This window comes from Pleurodeles waltl, chromosome 6 (assembly GCF_031143425.1).
Source record: "Pleurodeles waltl isolate 20211129_DDA chromosome 6, aPleWal1.hap1.20221129, whole genome shotgun sequence".
NCBI lineage: Eukaryota > Metazoa > Chordata > Amphibia > Caudata > Salamandridae > Pleurodeles > Pleurodeles waltl.
In genome coordinates this window covers 1066779642-1066792068 of record NC_090445.1, presented here as the reverse complement: position 1 = coordinate 1066792068, position 12427 = coordinate 1066779642, and the positions used below count along the sequence as shown (strand labels likewise).

The 12427-nt window shown below is 41.4% G+C and overlaps 1 protein-coding gene across 7 annotated transcripts in view; it reads right to left on the bottom strand.

Moving 5' to 3' along the window:
- HSPG2 (heparan sulfate proteoglycan 2) overlaps positions 1 to 12427 on the bottom strand; it is a 933800-nt gene that overhangs the window by 468082 nt on the left and 453291 nt on the right. For all 7 annotated transcript variants that reach the window (XM_069240056.1, XM_069240057.1, XM_069240060.1 and 4 more), the window contains exon 35: positions 4419 to 4511. In XM_069240056.1, coding sequence (XP_069096157.1) covers positions 4419 to 4511 — 93 coding nt within the window. The remainder of the gene's footprint in view (positions 1 to 4418; positions 4512 to 12427) is intronic.

The window sequence follows — 12427 nt, the reverse complement described above, 5'->3', positions numbered from 1 at the left end:
ATGGCAGACCCATTGAGTCCTAGGGCACCGTGCAACGTATCCCACAGACAGAACATGTTATTTTACAGGTTCTGATAGTAAAAACATGAAATTGTCGTCTTTTCTGTGGAAAAACTTGGTTGCCCCTCAGCTGTGCTAACTTTGGAATGGTGCAACTAAAGTGGGCCATCCAAGATAACAAATCATTACTTTAAGACTAACTTGATTCTCAGGTCGAAATTAAGATAAGTTGCAGTGCACAACTTTAGCAAAGTTGCCACTTTGTTGCCTTTATTCCCCAGTGCCCATACTGGTTGGACACAGGGTCCTGTCACTGAGACAGGTTTCTGCCCTCCTGGAGAGACATGCTCATGACTCCCAGAAAAGGACACAATAGGGACCTACTCTGGAAGGTTTCAACTCCCTCCTCCAGGTAGCCAAATGGGTGTTGGCCCAAAAGCCGAGCTTTATGGGAGAAGCTGCCTTTGAATGGCAAATAGGTAACACTTGGGAGTGGGGCTGATTGACTGTTGAGGCAGACAGACTGGCACTTGACAGGTAAGGGGAAACCAGTTGTCAAACCAGTTTCCCAGGGACGTATAGGCCCATGGGTGGCCACCCCTCTGGGTTGGGCTAGGGAGCTCCACATGCCAGGAGAGGGGTCCTGCCATATAGGAAGTGGGCTGAACTGTGGATATTAGGATGCTCAGATGCCACACTTCGCAGGAAGTAGACATCAGGTGGGAGGGAACGTAGTAGCCTATTGGCCTTCCCTGAGGGCATTCTCTGGGCATATGAAGGGCACCCCTGGCATTCCAAACTCAGATCTTGACTAGATTAGAAGGACTGCCTTGGTGCACCGTGGAACCTAGTGGCTGACAAAGAGGGACTGTGCCTGCTGAGTCATGCTCGAGGAGAAGCCATCTCCAGAACCCAACCAAAGCAAGAGAATCCAAGAGCCAGTGAGCTGGCCTCTTGTTCACAGGGACACAATTGTTGAGAAGCCTGCCGGGGCAAGCTGGGAGCCAAGAATCTTCAAGCCACCGCCAACCACCACCGTACAAGCACTAGGGACCAGGACAGGATGCACAAAGTTGCACCAGAGTTCGATGAACCCGGGAGTGTTGTCAAAGTGCAGCTGGGACCTCCAGAGGACGAGTGATCAACCCAGGAAGTATTGGCCCAGGACCGCAGTACTAGGCGATTGGTATTCCAGTAGGGACAGAACTTCTGCCATCACCAAGAGAACTTCGAAGGATATCGACTGTGTCAAGTATTGCCTCACTACCTTCATGGACCGAGTAGTCGCAGCAAGACTATTGTGGACTGCATCGCTTCCACATCACCCTTTGAGCATCTTCAACATCCTTCATCATTTGCATCAAGACCACTTCCAGAGGAAAGCCCTGCAAAGGATAAAAGTGCCTGGATCTGACATGAAAACTGCTTCACCTCCTGAGGTAACCGTTTGAGGACCTTGCTGGTTCCCCCGACTGGCTTCCCACTAGAGCTAGTCACCGAAGGCTATTCCAAATGACCGCAAACATTTTAGTGAAAAATGTCTGAGTGTCAAATGTAGTGAATTTTCAATTTCTTGTTCACTGTTGAGTAAAATACTTTGATTTGCTCTACCTTGTAATTTCTATATCACTGGAACATTCTGCTGGATCTTTTTGTTGTGGTGTCCAAAAACAGTCTATTTTTATCGATTTCTTCAACTGTTTAGTGCTGTTTAAATGTTTTACTCTTGTACACTGTGCAGCCCTTGCTGTTCAGAAACAGTTACCCAGGGTTAAGCTGAAAGTTTAACAAAGAAACCTAAGGGTCCTAAAGGGATTGGTAAGAGTATTACATGTTGAGGTTACACAACCACACCATATAATACACCCCATTTTGCCAGAGAGAGCATGTGGGGTAAAATGTTGGGAGGCGTGGTATGTAATTTAAGGCAATAGCTATGGTGGACTGGTCAGATGGGACTTCCTCCCAATGAGAGAAGGAATCTTGAATCCTCCCCCCAACAGGTGACATGTGTACTGTGGGAAGGGAATGCTTGGCATGTCACTGCCTGAAGGTGGAATCCCCTTTATTGGAGCCACCTTTTCTCTTACCTCTGGGGCTGTATCCCATCTTGCTGGTGAAGGTTCTGCTGTTGCCCCAATGAGCAGCAATGCTGTTTGGGCTTAGTTGTTTTTGATCCACCACAGGGCTGCTGTTCACAGAAGAAGTCCCTGTATGGTGAAATCTGTAGCATCCTCATAGATCTTTGTCTCCATATCTTTCTTTATTTTCTCCAGCATCAAATTAACCTGGGGCATGAAGAGGTGTTTTCCATCAGATGCCAAGTTGAGGAGATGCTGCTGGGTCTTGGGTTTAAACCAGGAGATCAGGAACAAGGACCGATGCCTGAGGAATACACTAGAGGCTGTGTCCGGAACATCTAACACACATTGGACACTAGCATTAGAGATTATCTTGCTCTGGGACTATTTCCTCTCCCTTGTCTAAAGAGTACATGCATCTCCTCCTACTGAGCCCTATTATACCTGGAGAGGAGTGCAACATAATTGGATATATGCGATGAGTTGCTGCCCCAACCTTTATCCTCTTGAATGTTGCTTGTTTACTCTTCCTTGGCAGGTGGTAGACTATCACCAATGGCCTGGACATAGATGCGCTTGCGGGTAGTGTAGACAACCAAAGTCAAGAAGGAACTTGGCCTTCTGGCAAAGGAGGCTTGATCAGCTCTAAAGCCTTTTACCAGTGCTGACCGTAAGCCAAAGGTGGCAGGGGTTTGGAGAGGGTCTGTTTACATCCTTGCTAGGGGCTCAACACCCAACTCCTGCAGGAGCAGTGCTCAGCCTCATCTTGGGCCTTCTTTTGAGTCTGTGGCTTTGTGGTATGTGCTTCAGGGCCTCATGGTATACTCACAACCCTGGATGTAGTCCTAGTATGAAGGTCACTGGTCTCTGATATCAGCTCAATGTCCTCAAGCATCTCATGCTTTGACATGCTAGAAAAGGCTGTCCAGGCTGGGTAGCTCTGCAAGGCTGGGAGTCCAGATGGGTAAGCATCTTCCTTTTCTTTGGCACTAAAGGAATCTTCTTCCACAGAGATCTGAAGTCTGTTCTATGGTACATATAGCGGTGTGTCAAATGCTGCTTATTGCGATACCTCAGCATCTTTTTGAATCAGAACAGGCAAGGCACAACAGAGGAAGGGTTGTCCTGGTCAGGAGACAGGTACAAGTTGCACACATTGTGGTGGTCCACCCACAGGTATTTGGAATTGCAGAAAGGTCAATTTTGAAAGGGTGTATGTTCAATCACCCATGTGAGATAAGCATTTTCTCGTGTTGGATGCCTAAAGAAACACAGCTCAAGTGGTCCAGACAGCCCAATGTCCCAGGCGTTGAATGATGGGGTTTGGTGTTTCTAGAGGCACTGAGGTACAGGTGAGACAAAGGAACAGTGACTAACCTATCTGCCATACCAGGATTGAAAAGGAACCATACAGGTAGAAAGAAACATTTTCAGCATGCAACAAACTTGGAGCCGTCTCAGTAAACTCTGAACCCAATGACAGGGGAATAAAAACCTAACTAACATGGATTTGCTACCCATGCACAATGTCCACCAAGAGGAGGAGTTACATTACCTATTGAGACTCGAGAAATTTGAAAACGTTCAAGCCCATCACTAGATAGCAGGAATATGCAAAGAATGTTTATCTACAGGAACACATGCTACAAGCAAAGATACATAGACAGATAGAATATAAACAGAAAAAAATGAGCAAGAAATATGAAACCAAAGTTGATTAAATGGCAAATATTTTTAACCAACATTCTCCCTCAAGTTATCCTTGTAATGTAATAGCTACCAGGTGGCAGGATTTAACTGCAGATATGTAGAATGGTTGGAAACATTGATGGCTGGCATGCAAAATCATACCAGAATATTTACTCTGCTGTAAATTCACAGTACAATCATGCACATTTACGACAATTCAAGTAGTTTATTCATGGTCGCAACTGTTCTGGCTAACGTTTATAGAGCGTGGTCTAGGGCTAGACGCATGGTGCTTAAAATCCCAAGGACAAATTAACTTTTGTAGGAGCTAAGTAACATGTGCAGGAAAATAGGGGTCACAACAGGAAAAAATTAAGTGCAATGCTAGCTAAATGTACGTGCTGAAAATACAACCAATACTTCAACAATCAAGACAATAAAGGCAGACACTTCTAAAAGTGTGCAACATTCTATTTGGATATCTGTAATACTTTTTGTAAGTCAGGCATGCATGATCATATTATTCTAAAACAAAGATTACATACACAGAACAACCAACTGATTCAAAGCATTGGTCATGCGAACACATGCATTCTCCATTCTTCCTCCTTGCCCCCAAAAGTTGGAGGAAGCTCTGATTTGGCATACCGTAATCTGAATATCTGCATCTGGCAGAGGGGACCCCCGAATCCCAGCATTGTAAGACAGGGTGTATTGTAGACGTCCACCGTAGGATCCAACCTGTGGAGATGAACCATTATTATTAAAGTTAATTTCAAAAACAGATCTAGGACTTTTGGGCCAAGTCCTCACCCTTTCCATGAAGTGTTTTCTTGAAAGGCAATTGCCTTTAAAGCTCTACCTCTAACATCAGATCCATTTCCATTTTACAACACCCAAATCCCTTACCACTGAGCCAGGAGTTACTTGCCCTTCCCATGTTAATATCTGGGTCCAATTCAAAAATCAATTCAAAATGCTTTAGAAGGACTAATTCTATGGAGTTTACAATAAAAGGTGATTTGCAAACTCCATCAGAGGCATCACCTACATAGTGCTGTTTGCTTGATATACCTCCGTTAAAACAATTGTTGTCCAGAGATTTTCATTTTTTATTTGTGTTTTTTTATCATTAGAGAAGTAAATTAGCTGGGTAGACTTTGCTATTATGGGTCGATGTTTTTTGGATAACATTTTTAAATATGGCAGATGTGTTCAAGTGATGTTCTAATTTTTCAGGAACCATGAGACCAATATACTTCATTTTGGTGTCAAAAGATAGGGTTTGGGGTTCAAGTAGTCTTATGAAGACCAAAAGCACCTCAGAGCTACCCTTCCACAAGTTTCCAAAATGACAGCTCTATTATGTGTTTTAGCAATCATATTGGTAATTTATTTTAATATTGTTTTTGTTTCAGGTTTTCCGTTGATGCAGGTTCTAAAACATTGAGTTAAGCAGGTGGTAGCAGAGGATCTTTACCTCCTGACAGAGTGTTCCTAACTACAAATTCTGAGGACTCCTTCAACAAAGAAAAATGCAACATATGCCAAACTAATCCGAAAGAAAAGCTAACATCAACCGTGGCTGAATGGATGAGGGGTTGAGATGCTGCAGAAATATGGCAAGATGAATTTCTCAAAAGATTGAAACTGATGGGTGAAGAGGATCAAATATTTTATCACTGTAACAAGTGCTACAAGTCGTATAAAATGCGGAAATGCCTGGAAAATTTTTTGTCAAAAATAGCAGAAACCAGTGAATCACAACAAGGATTAGAGTTTTCTGAGAAAGCGATGACAACCAAATCCAATGCCCATCCAGTTAGAAAATCGACAGTTACCCTCATCCACCTCCAACAACGGATTAGAAAGCAGAGGATCTTCAATGTGTTATCTGTGGTTTAACCAGAACAGGGGCCAAAGGGATTGACAAAAGAAAAAAGTAGAGAGTATGTGAGTCTCAAAGGGCAAACATGTTTTAGCTGCAACTAGTTTCTTTCAAGATGAAGTTTTCAGTTGAGTAGCGGATCTGAACAGTGAGGTGAATGCATCTGCAGCAGATCTATATGCTCACCCGAACTGCAAGCATGCATACAATCGGAAATCTGAATGTACAATGAGCTCCCAGCAGTAAAGTAACCACGAGCCTTCAGTTAAGTTTGCACTCACTAACAAAACTTACATTTTAAAGCCACTCAAGTGCTGGTTTACGGGTTCACACTCAGTAAGATCAGAGAAATAATGGTCAACATTGATGAAACTGTATTGATCCATAATAATGAAATTAAGATTTTTCTGGTGACAATGTAGAATGACAGAATTTGTTTTTGTCGGTCTACCAAAAAGAATGAGGCACTTATGGTGTTCTCAGTAGATTTGACTCCTGAAGTTCTTGCGGCCAAAATAAGATCACAGGATACAGTAAAATCACCAGGAACCATTTTATGTAACATCCTGAAAGATTTAGATGTTGGATTTAATGATAGATGCAACACAGTTCTGCAAATCACGGAAGTCAACAAGGATGCCTGATATCGTCTTAAAATTTTTAACGTTGTGTTTAATTTCATCAAAGCAAAACTGTTACAAACTAAAGTTCTTAATTTCAGAACAGAAGCTGATAATACTGATGATGGCTTTGAAGATAAGCGACGACAAATGGAAGACAATCCCATGAACCAACAGGCTTATGCTGTGCAAATGTACTGTCTGTTCCAAATCTTGTTTTATGAATTATATCACAGCAAAAAGAAAACTCCGCTACACGACTGCCCACGCAGTGTATGACAAATGGAAAAGCATCGAGCTAATCATTTCAATGAATGAGATTGGTATTTCAGAAAAGTTATAATGACATAGTACAATGCAGGAACTTGTTAGCAGCTCATGCTTTAAAGTCTTGTGAATCCGACAGCACCCCACTTTAAAGTTGCTTTACCAGGAAAGGATTTACAATTGCTGCTCTTGATAATTTTAATTTTGAAGACAGCTCTTCTTTGTCTGGAACATCCAACACACGATACTGCCATGGGGCTATTTGAAGACTGTACCAATGAAGTAGCTGCTGGAAAACAAGTTGTGTCAGCTGTAGGCATAAACAAACAAAGCTTCAAACTTATCACCCAACCACCTTGCCAACATGTGCAAACTCACTACAAGCCATCGAAAACATCCCAGTGTATCAGAAAGTTTCAAAGTGGCTGAGGACATGGACCTTCTTCTACCTGGTGCTGTGGTCCGCAAAGCTGACTTTACGGAATTTATTATATCGCTTATTCGGTGCGGAATGAAGAATGAAGAAAAGCCAGTTCCTCCATGGGCTAGAATTCATGCTTTGATCTCCCAGAATACCGTCCCACTGAAGAAGGTTGGGTATTTGCCAGTAAAACAATCTCCAATCACAAACTACCCAACAGTATACACTGCTCTAAACAATTTCCAAAATGTGAGTGCTCAGCTTGAAGACCAGCCTATCCTGCCAATTTCCTGCATTAAGGTGCTCTCCATGCTGTAGCTGACATTTTGTATGCACAAACCAGTGGAAATGAAATATTTTTATTCAATTATGGACTTGCTCCACATGACAAAAGTTGCGTTGAGGTGTGCAGGAAGTTATCTTAGTGGATGTGGCATAGACGATGCACTTATTGAGGGTGAAATCTTTGAAAGAAAAACTGTCCAATCAGTATTGAATGGAACTCATTATATTCATTTGTTACAAGGTATGCTCATCATATCTGAGGACATAGAAACATTGTGTAGGAATTCTTTCTGGAAAAATAACAAATTAGGTTTTGCACATCTTATCTAAGAAGTGAGCAAGGTACTGTGTGCACTTCATTCAAAAGACATAATGCAAAGCCAGGCAACATTCAATTCACTTAGTTCAAAATCAGAAACCTCAAAAACAAGTTTGTAGAGTTTGTCAAAGAATGTGAAGAAAAATCAGAACTTTGCAAGTTCTGGATAACTGTTTTTACACAATAGCTCTAGTGAAAAACTTGGTACATGCTGATCGGGAAGGTGATTGAGAGCTGCATGTAAACACTGTGGAGTCACTAATTACTATGTTCTGTGAATTTGATTGAATATGGTCCTGGCATTTGGAAGAGTGAAGAAGCCAGAGGTAGAAAATTAGTCCAAAGACATTTTGAGGTGAAAGAGAGAGGGCAGGCTCAATTCTGTGACTCTAGATATGATACTGCAACAGAAGATCAACAGATCGCCGAAAAGCTCCAAGGGAGTTGTTGGTCAGACACGTAAAAGTGATTATGTTGCTTAATGGCAGCTGGTTTACAATTAAGTCCTTTCTATCTGCAATGTTTTCAGAGAGATGACAAATACAAAATTAAAGGACCATCGTGAAACTGTTCATCACCATGAGCTTGTGGGAAAGAGCATTTTAATAAACATGTTGACAGCCTCCTTCATTTCATGCAGCGGCAAGAAAACCTCTGTATAATGACTGAGCCTGTGGGTAACGATATAAAGACACGTCTATTAGATGTCCCGGAACATTGATCAAAGCTATATGCAGAACTGAAGCAGGAGAGATTTGTATTCAAAGAGAAAAGGCTTTTTGACATAATCACTAAAGCTAAACTTCCAAGCTTTAATTCTCATTGTAAGAGTTTATTCGAACCAGTCGCTACAAAACATGCAACAAAAAAACCTTTTGCAAGGCAGGCACAGAGAGATGGATGTAGCAAAAGAAAGGGGTGAATTCATCAAGGACATTCTTTTGCATGATCTTCTTCCAACAAACACATTACTTGATGGAGATGCTGCAGCCAAACCAGTGAAGCACCTGAAGAATTTCATTTCAAAAAGGTGTCCTCATTGAAAACTGCTGCTGCTGTGGACTGTATGTCACAATGGCGAATGATCAAGATTTCATCCATGCAAAATTTTGGAGAGGTCGTTCGGACTGTTCCACAGACATCAAAGTCATTGTGCACCTTGCAAGAACTGCACATTGTCTTTGACAGTTATCTTGAACTATCTATCAAAGAATGTGAGAACATCAAACAAATGTCTACAAGTGGAACAAATGACCGTGCCTGCATCAAATTTTCACCACCTATTCTAGTGCAACTTGAGAAATTCTGGTCAGCAACATCGAACAAGATAAACTTGGAGATGTTAACTCACCAAAACATTGCTGATGCTTTAGATAACACTGAATTTCCAATTATTGCAAGTGGAATGATTGTCAATGAGGAGTTGGTGCCTGCAGAGAGATATTCAAAAGGTACGAACCATATTGTTAAAGAACTAAACAGCAAATTGAAGGAAGCTGAAATTCGTGTTGTGTCACACATTGAGTGGGCTGTTCGAAATGGTTCCAATCAAGTCATTGTACTGTCATATGACACCGATGGTATTATTGAGATCCATTGTGCTATTTAAATTTGTTGTAATGTTCATAAATCAAGATTGTCAGAGTTATACATTAAGGAACAGACATAAAAAGACACTTAATCTCGCTTCATATTCTGTAAAAGAAACTTGACCCAGAGACGCCCAGTGTTCTCATCAAGGAAATATTCTTACGGGTGATGTCACTGTGAGCAAAACTGGAAAAAAGCTTGGAGCTTTAACTGCTAAACCTGTGAAATTTCTAAAAGGATTTACTGAGATGTAATGTTACAGACATAGAAAAATACCTTGTGCATGTATGGAAAACGAGTTCTGGCTGTCACACATTAGAAGATTTTCGGTGCAGAGTTCAAGAGATCAGTTCTGCTAAGTGACATACCACCAATGTCATTCTGTGCGTGCACACATTAAAAAAAGCATTCTACTTGATCAAAAGATGTGTAGATGTTTTGGTTCATGCTTATGATTGATGGGGTGCTAAAACCGACGAAATGTCTAAAGCCTCTACCCACAGAACTTACGGGTATGTGTACTTGCAAGACCTGAGCTACAAAAATATGCCCCTTTCGATATACTCTTCTCAAATGTTCAAAATTACGCAAATGCACAATAAGCGATTGCCGAAACAAATTAGGTGAACTATGAAAATGTGTCCGAACCAGGAGCGATGAACGTTATTTTTTTCATATTCAGATCATAAACATTGTTTGGTGAATACATAAAAGGATTAAAAACCATTATTTGTTTTGTTTCCATATATGTCTTCTTTCTCTAATATAGCCGCCTTTTTGGAAAATGGCAGAAGGGTTGCTCTGAGGAGGTATCTTCTGTCTCTGTAACACAACTTGACCCCCCAAACCTATGTTTTGACACCAAAATTAAGTATATAGGTCTCATGGTTGCTGAAATATTACATCAACACTTCAACACATCCGCCATTTTAAAACAAATGTCTACCCAAGCTAAATTATTTCTCTAATGATCCAAAAAACACAAATCAAAAATGAAAACTTCTGGACAACAATTTTGCTACAGAGGTATATCAGGGTGGTGGGATTAACATTAACAATGAGGCTTCAGGCAAAACCAGAGGATCACTTCCCTGTGCTTGCCAGGACCATTCACAGGCATCTTTTGATGTGATAATATTCATTCTGGATGACAACTAGGAAAATATACTCTAATCATGGAAAATGTTTTTGTCAATAATTCTAAATTAGCATTAAAGTAACATCATACATAGTTTGACACCCTAAAAAAACATAACTGGAAGAGCCATTCCAAAATGTTGACCCTTGATGGACCGTTGTTCAGTAATCCTGCTGAATCCTAAATAGTGCAGAACGTTAAGTTCTAAAGTTCTTTATAATAGGCACACAAAATCAGTTAATGAAAGCAGCTAAAGCATAATTAGGACACTGACAGGGTCACTGTTTGTTTTTTTTTAAATCAAGATGAGCAGCATTTTTTTTTTTTTTTTATCATGTAGCAGTTGTGTGCTGCTGTCACTGTTTAAGCGACACTTTCAGGTTAGAGGGTATTCCCATGCTAATCCATTGCAAACTAGCACCTTCACAGATCAAGTTTCTGACTAAATTCCTTTCCACATACTCTGTTTTCGAACAGCCAAAGTTACTTCACATGGAAAAGTGTCTGTATTAGCTACAAAATATACTGCAGAGTATTTTAGGAGAGAAGTTAGAAATCGGTGGAGCACCTAGAAGTGCCTGTTGCCTATAAAGATTTTATTTCTTAGTTTGTAGCTTCTTTACTAGGGTTCATCACCCAACTCGTAAATGTCACCTTTCAGCTCTATACCCTCCAGGGCATGAGTCGTGGGCATGGAAATATCACAAATATAAGAAAAATGTTGTGAAAACTAGTTTCACAAATCAAACTACACTTTCAATACTGTGTACCAGCATAGTTGTACTGATTGTTATAGAAACATACTGGTTGTGTCCACTTGGAGGAGAACAGATTACTTACCATCGGCAGCGTTCTTTTTGGTAGATACCTTAACTATAGATTACTCATTTTGTGAGTCTTCTCCTGACATCAGACTGGAAATGGAAACTTTTTTGCAGTATCTCTGTGCACCGGTAGGTGTAGTCATGTGTATCCATGCCATTATCGTTCGAAACGGAGCTGCATATAAGTGGTAACCCGGTGCGCTGACGTCAGTTGCTTTCTAAGCTGTGTGCCCAGATACGAAGCACACCAGCAGATTGGTTTAACCAGTGCCCAGATCTCTAAATTTGGGATCTTTTTAGATAGGAAACGATTCCAATTCACAGAATTGAGGGGTGGGGAATCTGCAGTTAGACAAAATCCATCAGAAGGAGCGTTACTGAAGGTAAGCGACCTGTTCTTCTGATGGATACATTTAGCTGCTGATTCCTCACCTTGTGAATAGATGCCAAGAGTACCTCTCAGGTGGTTAATCAGGAATATGAGGTCCAAATTCAAGTCTCACTGAGATATGATGAAAGGTGGAGGTGGGAACAAATACTGCAACCCTTTAAAAAAAAAAAACACATCCCAATAGGTGATTTTACAGGAAGGCTAATTCAGTAACTGCAAAAAACGCTGAAATAGCAGATAAACAGCTCTTAACTGTGCCCACAATGAAGTCTGTGCTGGGCTAGGGACAACTCAAAAAGCAATAATTAGGGTAGTTTGGCTTGTACTACAATGGTCTGCGTACTACAGCACCAAACCACAAACTTTTCCCAACAGCAGGTGTATACAGATTCCATGGAGGGAGTCTTCCTGCCAACATGTAATCTATACCTTTAGGAGGATAACTGAATGCAGTTAACTGTTGTCACTTGATCTCTAAACTCCACAGGTGAAGTCTGCACCAGCCCTGATGCAGGACCGTTCCCTGCTCAGCGACAGAATATTCTCTTGAAGCAGCTGTTTGATCAGATGACAGATGCTCGTGCTCAGGAGCTCCAGGTATCACATTCTCCAAGACCAATTCAGTGCCATTAGGATGACTTTGGCCTGGTTCTTCCTGATCTTTTTAGGAACTCAGCAGTGGCAAAGAGTTCAAGTCAGGGTTCTCCCCTTTTGTGGAAGTGACCCTGAGCCACCTCCAGATGCATCTGCCAGTCATAGCTCGCTAGGCGTCGGTAAACAACATATACCATGTGGTATGCTTCGCCAGCAGCATGCAGGAGGTCAGTAAATCCAGAAGCCTCACAGTTATCCTCACTGAGACCCAAGAATGAGGCTGAAACATCAGGATCATAGTTCAATGCCCTGGCCTCTCC